Source organism: Ambystoma mexicanum, chromosome 1q (assembly GCF_040938575.1).
Source record: "Ambystoma mexicanum isolate Mex_15411 chromosome 1q, UKY_AmexF1_1, whole genome shotgun sequence".
Lineage (NCBI taxonomy): Eukaryota > Metazoa > Chordata > Amphibia > Caudata > Ambystomatidae > Ambystoma > Ambystoma mexicanum.
Window position 1 is genome coordinate 456686152 of NC_090922.1, and position 25157 is coordinate 456711308.

At 47.8% G+C, this 25157-nt stretch overlaps 1 protein-coding gene across 6 annotated transcripts in view; it reads left to right on the forward strand.

The window, feature by feature from the left end:
- The window catches only part of LOC138528623 (serine/threonine-protein phosphatase 2A 65 kDa regulatory subunit A alpha isoform), a 1423294-nt gene that overhangs the window by 466143 nt on the left and 931994 nt on the right, over positions 1-25157 (forward strand). For all 6 annotated transcript variants that reach the window (XM_069640443.1, XM_069640434.1, XM_069640450.1 and 3 more), the window contains exon 7: positions 18617-18731. In XM_069640443.1, the coding sequence (XP_069496544.1) occupies positions 18617-18731 (115 nt within the window). The remainder of the gene's footprint in view (positions 1-18616; positions 18732-25157) is intronic.

Sequence of the window (25157 nt, forward strand, 5' to 3'; positions counted from 1 at the left end):
GCCTAGTTCAAAAGGCGGGACTCTCCGAGGGCTCACACCGCTTCTTCCGTTGAAGGGTGCTGCTGTGTCACTCTGCAGACTTTCGCATCTCTCCTCCGCGGGCAGCGATGCGGGAACATAGGGAAGGCAGCTTCCGGGCCACGCTCCACGGAGCACGGGCGCACTGCTGACTCCGTCGAAGTCTGGACAGGGCCGAGGCCGGCTCAGAGTTTGCCGATGGATATGTAAGGGAAGCCGGGTCCGTTTTCCCTCGGGTTTTCTGCCGCAGGTGGGGCGACCTTCCCACGCCTCCTCCACAATTTCCAACTCCGGGGGGGGTCCAAAAGCGGGGGCTCATTTCGCCTTTGGGGACCTCGGGACGGGAGCTCACGCAGGAGAGGTCCTCATCTGCGCGCCCCCTGGTGGCCACCACCATGACCATGTTTTAATATCCAAAACGCCAACTGGTTTGCGTAATCTCTTGTCGGAATTGTGTTGCTATTTTAATGAGAATGAACTGGTGGTTAATCTCAACAAAACACAGATTGTCACATATGTCCCCAAATGTCTACGAAAGCACTCTTTGGAATGGCAAATTGAGAATATTCCTATAAAGGTGGTCCCAAATTATGTTTACTTGGGCCTTATTTTTGATGGTTGTCCATCACTACATTCACAATTGAATAAGATCAAACAGAAACTAACTACTGCGATCTGCCAAACTAAACTGATTATTTCCAAATATGGCAAATTCTCACTTAAAGCTGCCATTACATATTGGAATCAGAATGTGGTAACTACTATTCTATATGGGTTAGAAACTCATATTATTCCAGCAGCATTTTTGACCACATTGGAAGCCAAATTTTGGCGTGCCATTTTACACCTACCTCAGTGTATTCCTGGAGTGCTGATTCGTTATGAATTGGGCTTAATTTCATTAACTGCTTTACATAATTGGCGCTTATGTGCCCTATTTCGTAAATGCTTGCTCTCTCGTTGTGATAATTCTACATTAGCCTCCATTTCTAATTATTTACTTACTTCAACTGAAGCATATCCAAAACAATGGTCCTCAAATATCTTGACAATCATGGTGAATGCCGACATATCACTTGATACCCTTGTGTTTAACCCAGAACGAGCAAAAAAGAAATTATACATGATGGACTGGGTTGATACTAGGGCTAGATGTTTATTATATAAAGATTTTGACTGTGCAGTATTTGGTCCCAAGCGCTATAGAGACACTGCATCCTATTTATGTTTGGCTCCTTCTGCTGCCACTAGATCTTCAATTTTATGTCTGAGATTCAATATTTGGTCCACTCAAGAGGTTAAAGTAAGAAGAAAACAAATTGCTGTTGACCTTAATTGGTGCCGGTTTTGTAAAAATGTGGCCTTTGTTGAAACCTTGCAGCATGTCATAATAGACTGCACAGCAGTTACGAACTAGAGGTGTTATCACGTTGTAAATCATCTTCCGTATTTTGCACAGATTGACCCTGCCAATAGATGGGTCGCCCTGGCAGCTACCAACTGTATGAGCATCAGACTAGCAACCATTAACTTTTTAAAGGCTTTTGAAGATGGAATGAAGAGACTAAAAACGAATTGAGGCATAACTTTAACTCTAATTCTCATTGCGTTTAGCAATTGTAATTTTTAAATACCTGTAAAAAAAATTGTTTTCCATGAGATCAGTTCTATTAAGTTAAATCGCATTAGAAATTGTTCTGCTTTTTAACGCATTGCTTTCTTCTTTGATATGATGTACTGATTTGTAAATCGAACACAATGTCTTCTCTTTTGTAATGCATTGTTTGTTGATTTTCGAAATATTGTATAAATTGAAAAAGTTGTAATTTCAACTATATTCAATAAAAATAAAAAAAAACCAATATGGACCCTGTAATTCTGACCCAGAGTACTTAAGCAAACACCCATCTCCAGAAAGTCTGGAAGTTCAAGCAGCTACCTCTACTAGAAATGCTGCATACCCTACAATTCCCCCGGATAGGGATGATAAAAAGGTTGATGCATGGTCCAGGAAGATTTTTACGTCAGGGAGCATAGCTTTAAAATCCACTAATGTAATTTGCACCCTGGCAAGGTTTACATATACCCTGTCGGACTGCATGTCAGCGGCAGCTGAACACATCCCAGAAGGTGAGGAACGTGATGGGTTTCTAGCCATAATAAGGGATGGAAAGGAGGCTTCGGGAGAATGCCTTCAATCAGGTTTGGACACAGCTGACAGTATCAGGTCAATGGCATCTAGCACAGTACTACGTAGATTAGCATGGCTAAGAAAGTTGGGTTTTGCACCGGATGTGCAATCCAGACTGGTTAATATGCCATTTGACGGCTCGAGGTTGTTTGGCAGCAAGGTGGATGAAAGTTTGGAGAAGATGCAGACCTCCAAAGCGGCGGCCAAATCACTCAGTGCCGCTATAAGGCAACCTCAACAACGCCCCTACACAGGCTCATCTTCCCGGAGGGGGCGTCCTTGTTTCGTTTTTTTTTTTTTCCTCAATTGGAAGAGGAAGAGGACAGGCCAGTCAGAGAGGCCAAAGAAAATGTCCTCGGGGGCGAGGAAAAGGTGCTAGACCTGCCCCAGCAGCGGCATCTGCCCCTTCAGCTGCTGCTGCAGCTGCCACAAAACCACTCTGCGGTTTTGACCCACAAGACCCCAGTGGGAGGCAGGATCTCGCAGCATCTGGAAGAATGGCGGGGCATTACTTCAGATGCTTGGGCACTGGAAACAGTATCCCAAGGTTACTGCCTTCCTTTTCAAAAGAAACCTCAATCACCCACCGGGATACAGCTCTGTTAAACATCTGTATCCGCTCCTGTTGCAGGAAGTCTTAACCCTGCTACAGAAAGGTGCAATAGAACATGTACCTGTCGCAGAGAGGAAAAAGGGTTGGTATTCCCCATATTTCCTCATCCCAAAGAAAGACGGAGGACTGAGACCCATCTTGGATTTGAGAAACTTGAACAAGTTCCTAAGGAAGGACAAGTTCAAGATGGTCACACTTTCTCAGATCCTTCAGGCTCTCCAACTCCAGGATTGGTTGGTATCATTGGACCTTCAGGGTGCCAATTCATCTCAAGCACAGAAAGTACCCGAGGCTTGCAATTGGCAATTCTCACTATCAATTTCGAGTTCTGCCATTCGGGTTAACCTCCGCCCCAAGAGTTTACACCAAGTTGATGGCGGTAGTGGCAGCAAGTCTCAGGAGAGGGGGGGATTCATGTCTACCCCTATCTGGACAATTGGATGATCAGGGCACGTTCTCCAGAACAAGCCCAGGATCATCTGTCCAAGACTTGTCACTTCCTTGACAAACTAGGCTTTTCTCTGAATTAAAAAAAAGTCAAACATGATACCATCACAGAAACTCAAGTTTATTGGAGCAGTCCTGGATACTTGCTCGGGCAAAGCCTCGCCTCCCGAAGAGAGAGCTCACCACATTCTGCAGATGGTAACAAATTCCAGAATGCCCAGTATCTTCCGGCCTTCGATTTTATCAGATTGCTCGGCCTGATGGCATCCTGCATTTTTCTGGTGCCAGGAGCCAGATTGAGAATGAGATCCCTTCAATGGGCTCTCAGGACTCAATGGTCCCAATTCTCAGGGGAAATGTCAGATTTGTTGCAGGTTCAGGCCAAAGTAGCACAGGATCTACAATAGTGGGCTTGCAGACATCATATCCTCAGGAGAATCTTTTTGGCAACCATGGCTGGAGATAACAGTAGTAACGGACGCCTCACTCACGGGGTGGGGAGCTCACACCAGTGGGTTGACCATCAGCGGTTGCTGGTCTCCATCAGAGTCCAAACTACATATCAACCTTTTGGAGCTAAGGGCGATCAGACTAGCGCTGAAGGCCTTCCTGCCCTCTGTACGGGGAAAGAATGTCCTGATAATGACGGACAACACGGTGGCCATGTACTACCCCAACAAGAGAGGAGGAGTGGGGTCACTACCACTGTGCAGAGAGGCGATGCAGCTCTGGTTCTGGGCAATACAAGAAGGGATCTCTCTATCGGCAGTTCATCTACCCAGAGAGCAAAACACAGTGGCGGACACTCTGAGCAGGCAGAGCACAGTCTCCGAGTGGGAGCTAGCTCAGGAAGTCATTCAAGAGATCTTCACCCTTTGGGCAACCCCCCAAGTGGATCTGTTTGCGACCAGTACCAACCGGATGTGCAAACTGTACTGCTGAAGGGAATTTCCCCCGAGAGGAGCTCCAGGGGACGGGTTTGTGGTGGATTGGGAGTTTCCACCTCTGTACGCATTCCCTCCAGTCCCTGTGATCCCTCTAGTAATGAGGTGGCTGAGAAAGTTCAGGAAAACCATGATCCTAATTTCCCCGGACTGGGCCAGGAGAATGTGGTTCCCAGACCTTCTGGACATGCCCATCTGCCCTCCAATACGTCTTCCAAAAAGAGAGGATCTTCTCTCGCGAGAAGGTCATGTTCTCCATCCGGAGGTCAACACACTCAACCTTCACGCTTGGCTTCTGAGAGGTTGAGATGTAAGGATTGGGACCTTCCAGATGACGTGATGCCGATGGAAACGGTACCTCACATGTGTGGGTGCACCTACCGGGGGCGCAAGGAAAAGGGTAACCCACTGGTAACCCCAAGCCTTTCGCCACTGCCCATTTTGTTCATGTGGGCAACCTACAGATTTGGGCCTAGGGTGTCGAAGCCAGCAAGGGAAACAGGGAACCCCATGCATTTCCCAAAAGAGGACACCCGTGGGAATCCACAGAGGTCTGCCTTGCGCAAATTGCCCCAGTTTTTATTAGCCACAGTCCCCGACAAAATGTGATATTTGATGGGGAAAAAGCACAATGTTCACTTTGTCTGGGGTTCTGGGTAATAAATTCTAGGCCGCTTCGCGCAAGTCGGACCTCGGTGCATTCGCACAGGTGTCCTCTTTTTGGAAATGCATGGGGTTCCCTGTTTTCCTTGCTGGCTTCGACACCCTAGGCCCAAATCTGTAGGTTGCCCACATGAACAAAATGTGCTGTAGCGAAAGGCTTGGGGTTACCAGCGGGTTACCCTTTTCCTTTTGCACCCCCGGTAGGTGCACCCACACATGCAAGGTACCTTTTTCGTCGGGACACCTGTAGGAACGCGAGAAGGTATGACAACTGTTGTTGGCGACATGATTCGGTGAGTGGACTCAGGGAAATGTCTCTGAAAATGGCCGGAAATGAAGACAATTCTCAGACATTTCCCTTTGGTCACCCACTGAAACACGTCGCCAGCACCACATGGCCTACCGTCCCGCGTTCCCACAGGTGTCACAATGAAAGGCAGACCTAGTATGCGTGTGTGTCGTACTTGAGTGAGAATGGGTACATCATTTGCACAGCAAGTGGTCTTTAGTGCTCCCAGTACATAGGAAAGTGCTGTCAGTAAGCCCCTTCACATGCACCTTTGCTCACACTTCTCATACATTCACGTCACAATGCAGTCGGACAAGCAAGGTGGGATTTAGCACACGGACAAGCCTCCCTGCTTAGCACAAGGAGGAACGTCCTTGTGAGCAGTGATGCCACGGCAAGGCACCCACCATATCACTGGCCATTCATACACCTTTTGTGTCTGCAGTCAGTTGTTATCCATGTGTGAGGAGGTACCTGCAACGGACAGGGGGGGTGGAACCGTCAACTCCCATGGAACGGGTGGACATGGGGAGCAATATGAAGACGAGCCCAGCGAAAACAGCCTTGTATGACTCAAGCACTTGGTCGGTTTTATCTACTCCACCCATGTACTTGTTGTAGTCCAGAATGCAGTTGGGCTTCCACACTTGCTGATTATGCCCGCGCTCAGTGACTGCTGAAGTACTTTCATCATGAATAGTACTCAGCATGTACACATCCCTTTTGTGGGAGAATTTTACTGCCAACAGTTCATCCTGCCGCAATGCCATACATTCTCCCTTGGCCAGCTTCTTGCACACACGTTTTCTGGGGAAGCCTTTGTGGTTACAGCGCATTGTACCGCATGCCAGTGTGTCCACATTGAACAATTCCCTGAACAGTGGAATTCCTGTGTAGAAATTGTCCACATACAAATGGTGACCCTTGTGGAGTCATGGTGTGAGAAAATCCCAAACAATCTTCCCAGTTGTCCCTAAATGGGCTGGGCAGCCCGGAGGGTTTAGGGTAGAGTATTTCCCAGTGTAGACTCTCATGTTGCAGACATACCCAGTGGTACTTTCACACACCATGTAAAACTTGATCCCATATCGTGCTCTCTTTCTAGGAATGAATTGCTTGAACACTAGCCGGCCTTTGTACAACATCAATGACTCATCAATGGATATGTTCTGGCTAGGAACATACACCTCCGCAAATCGCTAAGTCAAGTGCTTCAGAAATGGGTGAAGTTTGAACAGCCTATCAAAGTTTGGGTCCATTCTGGGTAATGCTGCCGAGATGTCATTGAAATGCAACATACGTAGCAGTGCTTGAAAGCGATTCCTACTCATTGTAGCTGGAAAAAACGGGGTTGCATGAACTGCTACAGTAGACCAGTACATTGAGACAGACGGCTTCGGCGATATTCCCATGTTCAAAATGAGACCCCAAAATTTTCTCATCTCAAGATCGGTTGTTGGAACCCATGCTTGTGCTCTGGAATGGGGTTTCAGAGTGGAACCCCTTGACCGCAAGAACTGTGCACCATACACATTTGTTTGCTGAACCATATCTGCAATTAACCCATCATCAACAAAAAGGTTGAAAAAGTCAATAGGCTGAAACCCCTCTGTATTTACTGTGCACCCTGATATTCCAGTGAAAGGGGGCACAACAGGCTGAGCCATTGCTGGAGGCACCCACTCCGCCTCATCATCCATGACAGGAACTGGCACATGCCTTGCACGTCCTGCTTGTCCCCTCCCCCTTACAGGTCTCCTGCGTGTGGGAAGGGTGGGAATAGGTGCATGTACTCTTTTCACCTCTTCGTCCTCAGATGATGAGTAGGAAGAACTACCATCCACGGAGAAATCACTTCCCCAATCACTTTCATGCTGACCCTCAGAAGCAGTATCTGTGTCAGATTCCATATCCACCTCTGTGCCATGCTCTGACCCAGATTCCATCAGTGCAGCTAAAGCCTCTGCAGCAGACAGGGATCGTCGCCGAGAAGCCATGACTACTGTCGCTATGGAACCCTTCACTGTCCAAAGAAGAGAGAAAGACTGATACAATAACTATGTGTGCTTCTCAAAGTGTGGAACCTAGTAGAGTAAGTGCTATGCAATGCCACAAACCTACACCACACGAGGACACCAAAATGTCCAAACTCTGCTCACAAACTGCAGCAGCCCTCTGCAATATGACGTACTCTGAGCACGCTACAAAAAACGGAGTACAATTTTGCAAACACTCACGTGAAATGCTAAGGTCCAGCTCACTGCTTACTTACAAGTGGGTAGACAGCTACAACACACCTGCACCTAAAACAAAGACAACAAAAAATGTAAGGAAGATGTCCTCTTCCACTATACATTACAGAAATACAAGTGTGGAGACGAGGATTTTCACCCACAGTACCAATTCAGAGACGGCCAACGTGCGTTGCACCCTCCCCATCTCCATGAAATGCTGATGCATGGGAAATGGTGTTGAGAAGCAACCATGTAACGTATTAGTGATTGGGTGAGTTGAAAAGGCAGAGGCGATCAAAACTCAGACATGGAACAAAAGCAAAGTACATGCCAGACCCTTCCAGACAATTGCTGGGACACTTCAACAAGGCATAGAGGCGGCCAGAGTCACACACATCAACCACAACCATCCTACATCTCTGCCTGGCCAACGCTACAGCTTTCCCCTCCAGGAAGGGATGGGGACCCTGCCGGGGCACCCTGCAACCACTGCTGAACTTGGGGGACAAAATACCCACATGGAAGACGGGCGCCCAAGGCCAGTGACATCACCCCCTGACTGTCCTGCCCCTCTGGCTACCCTGTGCTACAGCTTTGCCCCCTGTGAAAGGATGGGGACTCTGGCGGGTCACACTGGGACCACTCCTGGACTTGGACGACAGAAGTGGTGACCATTGCAATAAAAGGAATGAGCTCCGTACCACGTGGGCATTGCATGCTCAGAAGAAATGACCATCTGCATTACTGCTGCAAACATTTTTGTGACACTGCTGCTAGTTATCATTACCCCATTTGTATTTCTGCAAAGCAACCACCTTCCTCTATGCAAGCCACAACCATCATTGCCCCCAGGTCCTCCCCGCTACCCATTCCCACCCATACCACTGACAATGCAGCCACAGATCCTCCCACCACAGTAACCATCCACCTCCACATTACAATGGATATATACAAAAGTAATATATGCAGTACTTACATCAGCCAGCAAAAGCTTTCCAGGAGCCACAACTGCAAAGGAAACACAAAATAATTACGTTCAGTACTTAGACTACCAATAACACATCTAAACTGTCTTGGGGGTTTCTGCTAACTTTTCGATTTCTACCACCCGATACATGGCACATCCCAGTCATCTACCACCACGGAAGTCTACACTGCACACTGATAGGAAATGAAAATAAGACGAATAGGCGTATGGCTACCCCCAGCACAAAAAAAAAAACTTGTACAGATAGCTACGTGGCAAACTACCCTCCCAGGGAAACAGCACTGTTTAGCTGCTCTGCGGGGAAATTTGTGACCTACCACGCAACTGTGTCCCTGGCCACCCCAATACCTCCCCAGAGCACCCAATCCCGTTCACACCACCAACACTACAGGGCCAGTTCCCACCCACCCAAGTAGCAATCCGCCCCCGCATAAACAATGTACCCATAACCAAAAGTCAATACTTAAATAACAAGGGAGAAGCTTGAACTGCACAAGACCTGTAAAGGGAACAAAGGAACACATAAATTATTCGTGTCAGCCCAGCCAAATACCAAACCACCCAGAAAGGCCCCCCCATTGCATGGGGCAGTAGTGTTTACCCACCTTGGGGGAGGATGGGCACACTAATGTGCCCATCTGCGCCAAGCGAAGTTGGGTAAACAAAGAAAATAATACAAAATCGTAGGCTGCTTTTTAGGGGGTGCTGAGGGGCACCCTACATTGCCGGCAAATGTTATACCGTAACGGGGGGTGGCCCTCTTCCCCCCCCACCCCAAATGTAGGTCCCCACCTCATGCATCCCTCCCTGGCGTCAGATAGGGGAGGCCCCACCTCATGCATCCCTCCCTGGGGTCAGATGCCCCTTCCTAGGAGCAGATATCGGCCCCCTGGGAGGGTTGCATGAGGTGGGGCCCTCCATTTGGGGTGAGGGGGTGAGTGCCACCCCCGTTGCAGTACAACATTCGCTGCCAATTTAGGGTGCCCCTCAGCCCCCCCTAAAATGCAGCCTACGATTTTGGATTTGTTTGTTTTTGTTTACCCAAGTTCGCTTGGCGCAGATGGCCACATTAGTGTGCCAATCTGCCCCCAGGGTGCCCAAACCCTACTGCCCCATCTATTGGGGGTCCTGCCTCACCTTTTGTGGTGGCCCTCTCCTCACCCTCACCGACCGGAGGGGGGGGCACATCATGCAGTCCTTCCTAGGAGGCTCAGGGAGGGCTGCATAAGGTCCCCCCCCCAGCCATTTGGGGTGGGGGGAAGAGGGCCACCACAAAAGGTGGGGCAGGACCCCCAATAGATGGGGCAGTAGGGTTTGGGCACCCTGGGGCCAGATTGGCACACTAATGTGGCCATCTGCGCCGAGCGAAGTTGGGTAAACAAAATAATACAAAATCGTAGGCTGCTTTTTAGGGGGGGCTGACGGGCACCCTAAATTGGCAGCAAATGTTGTACTGCAACGGGGGGGCACTCTCCACCCCCCCACCCCAAATGGAGGTGCCCACCTCATGCATCCCTCCCTGGCGTCAGATAGGGGAGGCCCCACCTCATGCATCTCTCCCTGGGGTCAGATGCCCCTTCCTAGGAGCAAATATCTGCCCCCAGGGAGGGTTACAAGGGGTGCCCCCGTTTCTACTTCAGTTGGGGGGAGGGCCACCCCCCCTTCAATCAGTAAAAAATCCATGGTGGCTAGTGGCCCACCACCGCCCTCCCCACCCACACCCCTACCCCCACCCCCTTTTCCCATAATTTTTATTTTTATTTTTTACATTCCCTGGGGGCAGATGGTCGGCCATCTGCCCCCAGTGTTCATGTGCATGTGCCCCCATGCTTTGGGGGCGGGGGGGGAGAGGGCTGCTTACTTGAAGCAGTCCCCCTACCCCCCAACTCACAAACAAATCAATGGTGGTCCAGTGGGTTGTGGACACGGATCAGCGCTCTGCGCTGACCCGTTACCAGCAATGCGTCATATCGGTGGTGTCCTTGGAAAGGGGAGAAGCTCTTTTCCATTGCTGGAGAACCTCCCCTTTCCAGGGACACCATTTTTTTTCATATCCCTGGTGGTCTAGTGGGCCCCAGGGCCCCAAACCCCCTCCCACCTCCTCCATCCCTCGATTTTTTGCGCTGTGGCCCCATGCTTTGGGGCCACGGGGGGGGAAGGGAGCCACTTAACTAGTAAGCAGCCCCGCCTCCCCCCGCGTCACAAACAGATCTGTATTGATCCGGTGGCATTGCTGCCTGCGGATCGCGCGCCCTGCGCCCGATCCGCGGACAGCAATGCCACATAATGGATATCGTTGGAAAGGGGAGGATCTCCCCTTTCCAACGATACCCGTCTCGATCTCCGGCTTGAAATACAGCCGGAGATCGAGGTGGAGCAAGAACATCTCTTATCTTCTCTCTTCCCCGCAGCAGCCTAAAATGGCTGCTTCAGGGAATTTACTTTCAGTTTCACGCCGATGTGCGTTACGCACGCCGACGTGAAACTGAAGGTAATCCAGCCCCCTGGCAGTGAGGGGGGACCTCCCCCTCACATAGCCTGGGGGTTGGATTACAGTTTTGCTCGATCCCTGCATCGAGCAAAACAGAGTGCCTAAACCGACGAGCCGGCTCGTCGGTGTCGGTGCCAACCTGGAGCGCTTGTCACCGACGAGCCGGCTTGTCGGTGGCACTTAAGGGGTTAATAGGCCTAACTCCCCTGCCGATGCCATTCGCTTCGAACTGGGTGTGATAAATATTTCGCTTTTAGCAGAACAGTGCTTTGGAAGGGATTGTGTCCTCCGACGTATTCCTTATCTTTGATAATTCGTCTCCAGCTTGCTGGCCGCAGAAATGTTTTCTCTGTAGAGGGTGCTGCGCTTCGACATCCGCCGAATTGGTGTCCCTCGACAGCCACTGTATCGGCGCCGACGTCACCATGCCCATAAATAGCCACGTGCGGCGTCAGTTGCTCAGTTCAGTTTTTCCGCGCTTCGTGGGGCCTCGGAACATCGTTGCTCAGTTCAGTCAGATAAACCTCTTATTTCCTCGATAAAACCAACTCGTACTCAATGGCTTCCTCATCCGAACCGACGACTCCGCGGTCCGGCTTCAAAAAATGTCGAGACTGCGGAAAGAAAATGTCGCTAACGGATCCTCACAGGATCTGTTTGTGGTGCTTGGGAGCCGAGCACCATTGTTCGGAGTGTGAGGACTGCATGTCCATGACGGCGAAAGCCTTGAAGGAGCGCAAGGGGAAGCTCGAGAGAGGTAAGTCAGTCAAAACCTCCTTGAAAGTTTCTTCGGCCGAGGCATTAGTCTCCTCGCCGTCAAAAACATTCCCATTCTAGGTCTCGAAGTAGCTCCCACCACTCGTTGAGATCTAGACACTCAAAAAAGAGACGTCGAAGATCCCCTTCCTCGTCATCTGTTTCCCCAGAAAGGGTCTCCTGTCCCACAAAACACAGCTCTCAGGCTGAGTGGGAGGAATTCAGGAAAAAAATGCTAAGCGTCTTCGAGAAAGTGGCCTCGACCCCCTCGAAGACAGCTGAGGTTGATACCCTGGGTGAAAAGACCAAAAAAATCGAAACGCCGCGAGTCGTTGCACCCGGCGAAAGAGTCCACCCAAGAGCGCCACAGGCCATCGGGTAGGAAGGCATCATCTTCGCCGTCGTCGAAAGTCCCTGCGACTCATGGATCGGCGCCGTTATCGAAGGGTTCTTCGACGCATCGGTCAATCGAATCGACGCCATCGTCGACGCCATCTTTGACGCCAACATTGACGCCGATAAAAGAAAAAACCATGGCTACTTCACAGCCAACGGTTATACCCAGAGCCTCCAGCACGACGCTGAGAACGTCGTCGACATCCTCGAGCAGGATCCCGATCCTCTCGAGTTCCTCAAGGCCTCTTCCAGTTTTCTCGACGTCTTTCTCGGCGCCTTCAAAGCCTTTTACATCAGCGTCGACGACATCGACTTTTTCTCAACCAATAGTGACAAGTTTGGCTCCTTCTGCTTTAGAAATGGGTTTTACACCATTTCCGAGGTCCGAGTACCCCAGATTATCTTCAATCTATGAAGAAGGGGAGGATTCTGATCAAGAAAGACCCTTCGGGCGGCAGAGGACCACACCACCTGTTTCAGAGGATTTTACCTCTGAAGAAAGAAGGTTGAAAGACCTACAGGAATCATTACATGAGGCAAGTGGGTTGGACACTTCCCCAGAAGTGGGATTTGTCAAACCAGACTCAGGGGAACATACCAAAACCCCCTATAGAACCCTGATGGCAAGAATTATTGAATTCATCGGTTGGTCTGCGCCTTCACCTGTTTTTCAACCGGATGACCTTACAGACATACTAGATAAAGATCCACAGGAGGATCCTGTGGTCCCTTTCCATACAGCTTTACAAAGGAAGATTTCATCAAATTGGGAAACTCCTGAGGTTATCCCTGCAGTAAATAAAAAAATTGTCAGCCAAGTATAGGGTAGCTGCGGCTGACCCTGAATATTTATCAAAGCACCCGACTCCAGAGAGCCTGGTGGTTCAAGCGGCAACTTCATCAAGCAGCAGATCCGCTTATCCTACTGTCCCACATGACAGAGATGACAAAAGGTACGATTCTATGGCAAAAAGTATTTTCTGCTTGTAGTATGGCGTTGAAGTCCATCAATGCCACTTGTACGCTTTCCAGGTTCAGTCACACACTGTGGGAGTGTGCTTCATCAGCAGCTGACTGCATACCGGAAGGAGAAGAAAGGGAAGTCTTCCTTAACATCATTAAAGATGGCAAAGATGCCATGTGCGAATCTCTTCAAACTGGCATCGATACCGCTGACAGCATCAGCAGGGCCATGGCGGCAAGTACTACAATCCGCAGGCATGCGTGATTACGAAAGTCTGGCTTTGCTCCAGATGTACAAGCCCAAACTTTTGAATATGCCCTTTGACGGCTCTTCTTTATTTGGTAAAAAGGCTGATGACAGTCTGGAAAAGTTGCAAACATCTAAAGCAGCAGCAAAATCTTTAGGAGCTGCAATCCGCCAAACTCCTTTTCGCCCCTCAGGAACCTCTGGGAGAGGAAAGTCCTTTCGCTATTATTCCGCATTCGGGGAAAGGCAGAGGACAGCCGGCTCAAAGAGGCCAAAGGAGATCCACCCGAGGTGGATGGGTCAAAAGTACTAAGGCCGCAGCAGCAGCAGGTGCCTCTTTACCCTCGGCATCTGCATCAGCCGCCCCCCAAACCACTCTTGAGGTCTTTCCACACAAAACACCTGTAGGGGGCAGGTTAACTCACCATCTGACGGAATGGCAGGCTATTACGTCAGATGCTTGGGCATTGGAGACAGTTGCCCAAGGTTACTGCCTACCCTTTCTACGCATCCCTCAGTCATCCACCGGGGCACAGCTCTCTAAAAGTTCCAGATCCGCTCCTCTTGCAGGAAATTGTAGACCTGCTAGAGGAAGGTGCCATAGAACCGGTACCTGTAGCGGAGAGGAACAAGGGCTGGTACCCCCCCCCCTACTTTCTCATACCGAAGGAGGACGGAGGACTGAGACCCATCTTGGACTTACGAGAATTGAACAAGTTCCTCAGGAAGGACAAGTTGAAGATGGTAACTCTCTCTCAGATCCTTCAGGCCCTCCAGATCCAGGACTGGCTGGTATCTCTGGACCTCCAGGATGCTTATTTCCATGTGCCAATCCATCTCAAACACAGGAGATACCTGAGGTTCGCAGTTGGCGGCTCTCATTATCAATTTCAAGTTCTGCCATTTGGGCTGACCTCCGCCCCGAGGGTCTTCACCAAGCTAATGTCGGTAGTGGCTGCAAGTCTGAGGGAAGGGATCCACGTCTACCCCTACCTGGACGATTGGCTGATCAGAGCTGTATCTTCGGAACAAGTTCAGATCCAGCTGGATTATGTCTGCCACTTCCTTCACAAACTGGGCTTCTCCCTCAATTTAAAGAAGTCACAGATGATACCATCACAGATACTCCAGTTCATCAGAGCGGTCCTGGACACTTCCCTGGGAAAAGCCTCGCCACCAGAGGTGAGGGCTCAAGATATTCTGCAGATGGTCAACAAGTTTCAAAATGCACAACATCTCCCAGCCTTCGACTTTTTGAGATTGCTAGGCCTAATGGCATCCTGCATCTTCCTTGTGCCAGAGGCTCGCCTGAGAATGAGATCTCTCCAGTGGGCACTAAGAACCCAGTGGTCACAATACTCAGGAAGAATGACAGATCTCCTCCGGATTCCAGACAAGGTAGCACACGACCTTCAATGGTGGGCCTATCCAGAGAACATCTTGAAAGGAGAACTGTTTTGGCAACCATGGCCAGAGATAACAGTAGTCAGACGCCTCACTCACGGGGTGGGGAGCCCATGCCAACGACTTGACCATCAGCGGTCGTTGGTCTCCATCGGAGTCCAGACTACACATCAACCTATTAGAGCTGAGAGCGATCAGACTAGCGCTGAAAGCTTTCCTGCCATCAGTACAGGGGAAAAATGTCCTGATAATGACGGACAACACGGTGGCCATGCACTACCTCAACAAAAGAGGAGGCGTAGGGTCACTGCCACTGTGCAGAGAGGCAATGCAGCTCTGGTTTTCGGCAATTTGGGAAGGAATCTCTCTATCGGCAGTCCACCTAGCCGGAGAGAAGAACTTGACAGCGGACGCTCTGAGCAGGCACAGCACAGTCTCCCACGAGTCGGAGCTAGCTCAGGAAGTCCTTCAAGAGATCTTCGCCCTCTGTTCGCCACCAGCACCAACAGGAAGTGCAATGTGTTCTTTTCATCGGAATTTCCCCCGAGAGGAGCGCTAGGGGACGCGTTCGTAGTGGACTGGGAGTTTCCACTCCTTTACGCGTTTCCACCAGTCCCTGTTATTCCTCAAATGATCAGGAAGTTGAGAAGATTCCGGAAAACCATGATCCTTATTGCCCCGGACTGGGCCAGGAGAACGTGGTACCTGGACCTTCTGGATATGTCCATCTGCCCTCCAATCCGTCTTCCACTCAGAGAATCTTCTCTCGCAGAAGGGAGGTCAGGTTCTCCATCCAGACAAAAGAACCCTTAACCTTCACGCTTGGCTTCTGAAAGGTTGAGGTACAAGGATTGGGACCTTCCTGATGACGTCATGGAGGTGTTTCTTTCGGCTGCCGCTGGAACAAATTTTGCAGCTGGTGTAGAGAGGACAATATCGACCCTTTTTCATGTGGTACACCAACGGTGTTATCATTTCTACTCTACTTGGCAAACTCAGGCCTTCAAGTTGGCACTGTAAAAGGCTATCTCGCGGCGCTATCAATCTTCAAGCGCACTGCGGAGGAACCATCGTATTTCAAACTACCCTTAGTAATACAATTTCTCAAGGGATTAACTAATGTTTATCCTCCAAGACCATTCCAAGTTCCCTTATGGGACTTAAATTTAGTCTTAAATTTCCTAATGGGTACTCCCTTCGAACCACTCCACTCTTGTTCGCTGAGATTTCTCTTTCTTAAAACTGTCCTATTAGTAGCACTAACATCTGCTAGGAGGGTGAGCGAATTACAAGCTCTATCTTGTAAACCCCCCCCCCATACAAATTGACATAAGGACAAAGTTGTCCTACAGGTGAAGCCTAATTTCCTCCCAAAGGTGGTTTCTGAACTTCACATCACTCAGAAAATTACCTTACCTTCGTTCTACCCTCCTCCCCATCCGGGGAAAGAGGAAGAAAGGCTACATAGGCTGGACCCAAGGTGAGCTCTAACCTTTTACATCAGCAGACTGGCTAGGATTAGGCAAGCAGACCAACTGTTTGTAGGCTACTCAGGTCACAAGTTGGGACTACCCATAACAAAACAGACCATTTCCAGGTGGATTATTTTGGCCATTCTGGAATGTCACAAACTGGCAGGGAAAGAGCCACCCCAGAATCTTAGGGCTCATTCAACCAGGGGTATCGCAGCCTCTTCGGCCCTCCAAAGAGGGGTACTGGTCCGAGACATATGTGCGGCTGCCACATGGTCGTCCGCACATACATTCACAAGATTTTACAACCTGGATTCCTCCGCTAGTCAAGAGACCAGATTTGGCAAAGCCGTATTACATTCGGTTCATTCCTAAAAGGGATACTAAAAGGGATACTCCCACCTCCAATTACATGCCACTGCTATGGGAGTCTATCAAAGATAAGGAATAGGTCGGAGGACACAATTCCTTCGAAGAACAAGTTACTTCTTACCTGGTAACGTTCTTTCGATGGGATGTTCCTCCGACGTATTCCATATCGCCCCTCCCATCCATCCCCGCAGTAATACTTCCCTTGTGGTTGCAGCTTACGCTCCTTCAAGTTCAATAACCAATTCAGGCATGACTTATCTTATGCTACAAAACGGAACTTAGCAACGGATGCCGCGCGTGGCTATTTATGGGCATGGTGACGTCGGCGCCGATACGGTGGCTGTCGAGGGACACCAACTCGGCGGACGTCGACGCGCATCGCCCTCTACAGAGAAAGAATTTCTGAGGCCAGCAAGCTGGAGACGAATTATCAAAGATAAGGAATACGTCGGAGGAACATCCCATTGAAAGAACGTTACCAGGTAAGAAGTAACTTGTTCTTCTGGACTTTTTGAAACTGTCTACATGGCTCGTTCTTTAACCCAAATTTACTGGTGGCAGTGTTGGAACTCAGCAAAGAAAGTCGCCGAAAACTGGTTCTTGTGTGGGCAGAACATAATTTCTCAGTGGAAAATTATGGTTGAGGAGGGACAGGCAGCACATTTAAAAGCCGGCCGCACATTCTTAAAAGGGCAGCCGAGTTGGAAGTGGGTGCCTTTTTGGAGCGAGTAACTACGCTCCCGTCCTTAGGGTCTTACGCCCCTATCTCGATGTTTCCAAAATCCTAACCAACAATAGTAGGAATATACTCTCCTACCAGCTGTAGGCTGCTACTTATGTCACAAATAAATGTATTACCATTGCAAGCACGAGTGCCATGGTTGAGGTTGGAGAAAACCTGTCCCTGTTGTCTGGGGCGAATGGGGTTTCTAAGTTTACAATCCGTCTGTGTGCATTATATGTTCTACTTTCCCAATTTCTTCTAGAGCAGTACTTGTGGTTGCCACATGCAATACCTCTGCTAACCTCTTCTAAGTGCCGTATATATGCTACCCTTTACAGTTACTTCTAAGCTAACCAACCAATTTCATTCTACGAGCAATATATGTGCTAGCCTTCACAGTTCTTCATATGCAATACATCAGCTAATCTACACAATTTCTTCTAATCGTAACACATGTGTTAACCTACCCAAGTGCTAAACCCATTAGTAACATAGCTTTTAGCTTAGTGTACATGTAGATCACGTATGTTCGGACACAGAGGCATGAAATTAGCTTGTAGTATTTTCAACACACTGTGATTGTATGATTTCTAGAATCCACCACAACTCAGGGTGTAGTTCTGGGAAGGTTCCGTTACATGGCTTTGGGTCCCTAACAAAATAAACATAGAGGGCTGGTGTTATCCTAGCCTGCCAATCATCATTCGTGCACCATTCAAAGTTTTGGCAGCCATACAAACTCAGCTTTTGCAGGCATGCACATAGAGAAATATCTGAGATGTCTTAAACTCCCACCACATCAAAATTGGATTTTGTTAGCACAAATAAGACTTTGTAAACTCTGAGCTATAGCTCTCCAAGGCAGAACAGATAAAACGTTTGTGGCCACTGTAAAAATATTACGAGGAGGAATAAAAAGAAAAATGCCACGTCACTGGACTTTAAAATCTTTTGTTGGCTGCTGTGCAAGTGGCTACCAGTGCAGTAAAAATCCTACACTGTTTTGCAGCTAGAGAAACAGTATAGTGCTGTCACCATCATAGGACCTTGGCACAGTTCTTGGGCGAGGTAACCCTTCCAGAGACAAATTGTGGCACTGCCTTATCCTGGTGGTCAGACAGGCTAGTTTAGGCATTGAATTGTTATGCTGTTGCAGCTTTCTGGGGGACTTTCTGGGGGACTTTGCAAAAACTAGCAAAAAATCAGTCAAGGCACCAAGAGGAATATTACACCCCAACACAAACATTTCGGAGTTAAAGCTTTCTTGTTCCAATATATATAAAAGCAGTTCTGACTAGTGTGCACTTTTACCGACATTTCAAAGGCTTACATGCTGATTGTCAGAGGGTACTAATGTCTTTGTTATATGGAGTACGGAACTGATTTACTGTTTTCTCCCTTCAGCTTCAAAAAGCCGTTGGTCCAGAAATCACAAAAACAGACCTTGTACCAGCCTTCCAGAACCTGATGAAAGATTGTGAGGCCGAAGTTCGTGCTGCTGCATCCCACAAGGTCAAAGGTGAGTGCCCAAGCATACTGATTGAGGCCTATCAAATTTGTGTGCTGCATTGCTTGTCTTTTGCTCTACCGCTCTTTACTTTGTGTACACTAAATGTGTTTAATTGTGTGCTGTGTTTTCCTGACTAGTCAATTTCATTTTGTACCTTGGTACGCCTAGGTACAACTTCTTGTCGCAATATTGTCTACAGAAGGTCAATGACGCGTTAACTAGCAGGGCATTAGGAATTTCCCTTCCAGAACAAGTCATTCCAGGTCTGGGTTTTCCCCTTTGGCCTCAGCGTTGCAACCCTGATGTTAACCAAGATGATGTTGGCAATTAGGACTTGACTCTTAGGGGCAAAGGGATGTGTATACATATGTTCCTGCTGACTGGATCATTCAAGCTCTTAATAATGACCACCAGCCTGGGCAGGGCTTTCGTTATTTCTTCCCTAGAATGGATTGAGGTCTTAAAGCAGGGCTGGGAGCAGATGTACATGACCTCACAAGTTGACCTTCCTCTTTAAAGGGGCCATTGGCCTCATGGCAACCTTTGTGCTTGTGGTCCCTTTTGCCAGACTGACCATGAGGAAGGTACTGTTCTATCATGCAAATTATTGGTTTCAGGAGATGGAGCCACCGTTTTTTTTTTAGTACCAGTCTCGTCAAACAGAACTTGCACTGTTGATTGAAGGTAGATAATCTGATCTATTGAGGATTGGTGTTCAACTTTCAATGGCAGTAACTACCAAATCCACTCTTTGTGGGAGGAGAGCAATCCCTCCATGGTTCACAACATGCACATTCTACAGGGTCAGGACTCTCAAATCACTGTACTGGTTCTCAAGGCTATTCCTTGGCTGTGAATGCCTTCCTGCCATCCATATCTGGTTCAAGTTCTGATTCTCAAACTATATGACAGCCATTTTTTCTCTGAACAAACAATAAGTTACCAGATCCTCCATATAATGTTTCTGGCTATCGACATCTGGCAGTGGTGCATTCATCCCTATGACTCTTTCCTTTAGCCTCTCATATGGCATGGGAATGTACAGGTATGCTGACTTAGGCAGAGGGATCATGCCCATCATGAATGGGAGTTTCCTTGCCCAGTTCTCCGACACATTAAGCGGTGGGGGATGGAGTTCTCTGGTTGACTTGTCTGTTACACAAGACCAACAGAATTACTAGCATTGCGCATCCTATAGGCCCCTATGGGCTTACTGTATGGGAGTTTTTATTTACCCTTTGGGATGTACGATTTGTTGAGAGGTAAATGAATGTGTCATTCATTACGTCAGCCCCTCCCCTGCCTTGATTCTATAGAAATGGAAGGTTCACACCACTTATGGCCCCCACCTCATCTCCACCGCCATATTGTAGATGCCAAAGATGTTAATCACTGAGGCAACCCTGCCAATCTTACCCCGGAGCAATTGAAGAGTAGCTGAACTTGCAAGCTATAGGGGATATGAACATGTTGTAATAGATACAAATGAAGTCCCCACTGGAACTGACACACACAGACACATTAGATACAAAGCAAATCTGCATCCACCATGAAGCCGCACGAATACTAGGTCAAACTGCACTCGGACATGAAGAATATGCTTGCATCCAATAGGTTAGAGAACATAAAATGCATATATATGCTGAAACGCAAGACTCCTAAGATACACAACACTTTCTTTACGCAGGAATGCTCCAAGAATGAGTGGCCATATTAAACAAGATGGATAGTGCAGTCACGTTCAAGTGAATGGGCGACATCGAGAAACCTCAGAGCTGAAGGGGAACTCAACTTGCTGAGCCAGCAGGAAAGTCAGACCTGAACAAACCAGACAATGATTGCACAGCCCCTGCCAAGGTTATCGTGAACAGGAAAGTTAGGATCAGCACCCATGAGAACAGATGATCACAGTCCCCAGGAATGAGGCGCGTTTCTCTAAGATTAAGCAATGAAACAAATAATGCTGGAAGGTCAGGGTCCCATTGACTAAGGCTTAGTATGTCAGTCCAGAAAAGCAGACACCCCTCAATGATGGAGGCAATGTACTTTGTTGGCCGAAGACCAATCGCCTCATGTGTTTAATATTAGAAATACATAGCCATAAGCTTAACTAAAGTGCAGCCATTTTTAAGTGATTCAAATAGCCATTTTGTTTTCTAACGTTTGCCTCTTGCTTTGTGTTAAAACTGCTTTGCTGAAAACTTATTCTGCTCCACTAGTATATTATTGTTCATGCAAAGTGCAAGGCCGCGAGAGACTTGTTGAAGCATAACGCAGCAACCCAGACAGAAATGCCCGGTCTTCTCCCTCACAAGTCCTTGGAAGTGATCAGCGAGGCATTTAATCAGTACACAGGTGCCAGCTAGTCTCCCTAATACAGTAGAAATGTTAGAAGCTAACATTAAATGGCTTGAATTATGCTCTTCTTTATGGCCCCCCTTTCCTGAGCCCTGTAGAGCAAGTTGACCCCCAGTGCACGAATAGAAACTAGGAGATAGCGAGGCCTGGAATGTGTCTCTCCCCTGCACGCAGATGCTTGCAGAGAAAAGAAGCAGTGTGTTCTTATAACAAAGAATTGTGTATGCAGGCTCATGAAATTGCAAACTGTTGCTAAATAAATGTCTGAAGGTGTCATATTCGTCACAATTGTCAATCATTGAACCCAGTTCAAAGGAAATACATTATGGGTATTGAATGGTTCACCACTGATTGTGAGATGCTTGCTTTGTATATATGTAACTGTTGTACGATTCTCACTCTTGCGTCCCCTGGGGTCTGGAAAAACACGTTGCGGGGCGTGGGACCCAGTTGGCCAACTGTGACTATTTGCTTTGCAATCCTAGCTTTTGGGAATACAACCTCGAGTCTGGCGTATCAGTTCGTGTGTGGTGATTGTGCCTTGTTTCCATACGCGAGGGTCCCCTAGGGGCCCCTTCAAGATGGCGCCCGAATAGGGACCCTTCCCCACTTGTTCCATCGTGTATGTTGTAAAATAAGGAAGGCGGCGAGGACGGGACGATCGAGCCAGGATCAAGAGTTGGTCGGGGCACCCCAGTAAAAGTGATGAGAGACTCCTTTGAAGATCTGCACACAACTGATCCCTGATCGACGTGCCCGGCCAGAGAACAACGAGGCGAGGGTCCCGAAACTAGGCAGAGTGAGCCAAGATACGCAGACGCAACATTATTGGTTGCGTCAGTATACGGACGAATCGCGTCTTGAGAGACGATTTGATTGATCAGGTGAGTCGTGCCCCGATTCATAGTAACCCTGATATTGGTTGAGAGTTGATTTTGCAAAATCAAACACCCAGTGTAAGGTTGATTAGCCAAGGGTAAGGTTAAAACATGCCCGGGGTATTGTCCACCTTAGCGGGATTTTTCCGCTGCGGTAGACAATCTTTGGAAACTGGCCAGGTCGCGCCACCCGAGGGGTCGCCGGCGTATGAGATATATGTGAAATATGGTGTGGGAGCGATAATGTTTTGTGAGAATTGGCATAGGCAAACCAGAAAAGAGGAAGATCTGCAGTGGCCGAATCACAGGAGTTTGGAGATTATGAGGATAGATTACTTGGAGAAGGTGTTGATGAAAAAGAAAACACGTCCTGCAGCATTTGATATCCTTAGGGACTGGAGAAGGGAAGCTATGCTTTGTTGGAAAAGTCGAAAACAGAAAGAGTGAAAGAAAAACAAGAGGAGGAGTGGAATGATAGTTTGAGAAAATCAAATAGACGTGGTCAGATGAGTACAGATAAAATATACCCACAACAAGAGTTGCATTCATCAGATGAATTAATAAACAAAATATTAACTGATACAAAGCGAGGCCCAAGAAAAGAGACTAAAAAGACCGCCCCAGTGACTATTGCTCAGCCCCCTCCAGTTGCTCAGCCCCTCCCTACTGATCAAACCCCAGCGCAGCCACAGATCCCACAATCAGCGCCTCCCATTAGCCAGCCAGCGCTGCAACAGACACTTCCTGTTCCCATTGCCCCATTTGCACCTCCCTCCCAGGAGATTGTTTCTGTCCCATCCGCCCCTCCAATAATTGAACTTGAACTCATTGAAACAAGAGAGGGGACCGGACGAAGTCAATGCGCTAGTGTGACCCATAGTGCGATCAGCAAGGAGAGAAAACGAGAGTTGCAAGAACAGGCAGAGATGTATATAAATGGGAATGATGAAACATCAACGCTAGCTTCGATGTATGAATTCAGGAGGAGCAATGAAAGACAGGTATTGTTGGAATGCATGGGGAATATTTGACGGGGAGATGGAAACAGTTAATTGGGAGGCTTCCGCTGCAACAGTTGTTGGATTTGAATGCATTAGCCCGTTGTAGAGAGAGAGATGAAGAAATAATGGAGCATGTAGACAGACTTTTTGAATTTAAAAATGAACTTGATGATGAATATGCTGAAATGTTTGCCACACCTGGGAAGAGGAATAAAAATATTAGGGGAGAAAGCAGGGAAGCGGCAATACCATATGTATAGCAGCGATTTCTGCCGTCGCCAAGACAAACGGGTGATAAACTGAAAGTATGTATACCAGAAGCATTAAAATGGATTTCAGATCCTAGTATTCCCACAATGGAAATACATGAAATATTTGATGAATACCCCTTGCCCATGAAAAGAAAAGCACTGCAGACAATGGTTGAATATTTGATACAGAGATATAGATAAGAAAGCCAGCCCCCCCGAAATGATAGCAGTATACAAGAGAGCACTAGAACGTGGAACAGGAGAAACCGCCTTATCACTCGATTTAGGAATAGTATTGCATATGAGAGAAGGGGGAGGAACAGTGAGTGCGGTATTTCCCATGAGAGAAGTCCCACCTACTTTTGTACCGAAAGTAGAAGTTCCTGGTGTTAATGGAGCTCGAGCGCAGGTAACGGAAGCACATTATACAGCACAATATGTGCATGTCCCCTTCTCCAGACAGGAAGTGAATAACATAAAACAGACGGTTCCCGATATAAGAAAGAATCCGGCAGGATTCTAGAAGGAAAGAGAGTCCTATTTGAAATCGTCCATGTTCACTATTAATGATATAGATCTAATATTCCCAGTAGTTCTGCCAGCAGACACATGGAAGCAAATAAGAACAAGTGGATGATGAGGCGGCCTCTGGCGAATTTAGTAGCGGAGGATAAGAATAGAGATGCTGGAGGAAAACCATCGACAAAAACGGCGGCGTTACCAGCACGGATAATACAAAAATTGAAAGAAATTGTTCCAGAAAAAGGAATTGTATGGGACAAATTAACTGCATGCGTTCAGGGCAAGGATGAGTTAGCTATAGATTATTTTAATAGATTTGAGGAAGTATTTACAGATTTTAGTGGACAGGATGTAAGCACAGAAGCAGGTAAAATACTATTTGTAGATAGGTATGTGAGAGGGTTAATACCTCCAATCCAAAACCTAATAATGACATCAGAAAGTGCATGGCAAGCAGAAACGTTGAGCAAAGTATTGCATATGGCCCAATATTTTGAGAACAGAGTGAATACAGAGAAAGAAAGAGGTGAAGGATAGGACGAATCTGAAAACAAAAGTGCTACTTCAGCAAGTGGCGGGACACAATAAAGGAAGAGGAAACGCATAAGGCAGAAGTAATTCGAACATGCATGGAGGGCCTCTGGGACTAAATCAGTGTGCGTACTGCAGAGAGGAAGGTCACTGGCGAGCGCAATGTCCACATTTACAAAATATAAATGGGTATGGCTAGAGAAGACAGCATAGGGGGCATCCAGGAACAACTGGGCAGAATAGAAACCACATGCAGCAGCACCAAAATAGTCAAGGAAATGGTAGCCAGAATCAGAACCAAGCTCAAAATCAGATTGCTTTTAGCCAAAATCAGAGCCAACAGAACACTGAAGATGGAAATAGAGGAAGGGGTGGGAACATTTTTGCTAGCCAACCAAATACGTATTATAGTAATAGTAGTGATTACACATCGGATGGTGTTATTTCCTCAATAGCACAGCCCAAGACAGGGGTCGGAACCAGTGTCTATTCCTGTGAATCAAAAAGGACCCTACGTAGAAATGAGTCGGGAATAGAGCGCATAGTTTTCTCGTAGATGCAGGAGCGCAAAAGTGCTCGATAGACCATCCCTTGGTTCCGGAAATACCACAGTCAGGGCTAAGATATATTCCAGTAGGGTTTGCAGTTACCCCAGTGATACATCCAGTGTCCCAACCAGTAGCAGTGACATTAGGTCCATTCACTGAATATTGTCCATTTCTCTTAACAGAAAATTGTGGGGAAAACCTTTTGGGGTTAAACCTATTGAAAAAACTGAGTGCTGTTATCCATTGCACTCTTGATGGAGTGTTCTTGACAATTTCGCCACAGAATGTACCAGTATCTGAGTTTTTGTCCAAACCTTTGCCAGGAGAATTGAGTGAAGTACCAACT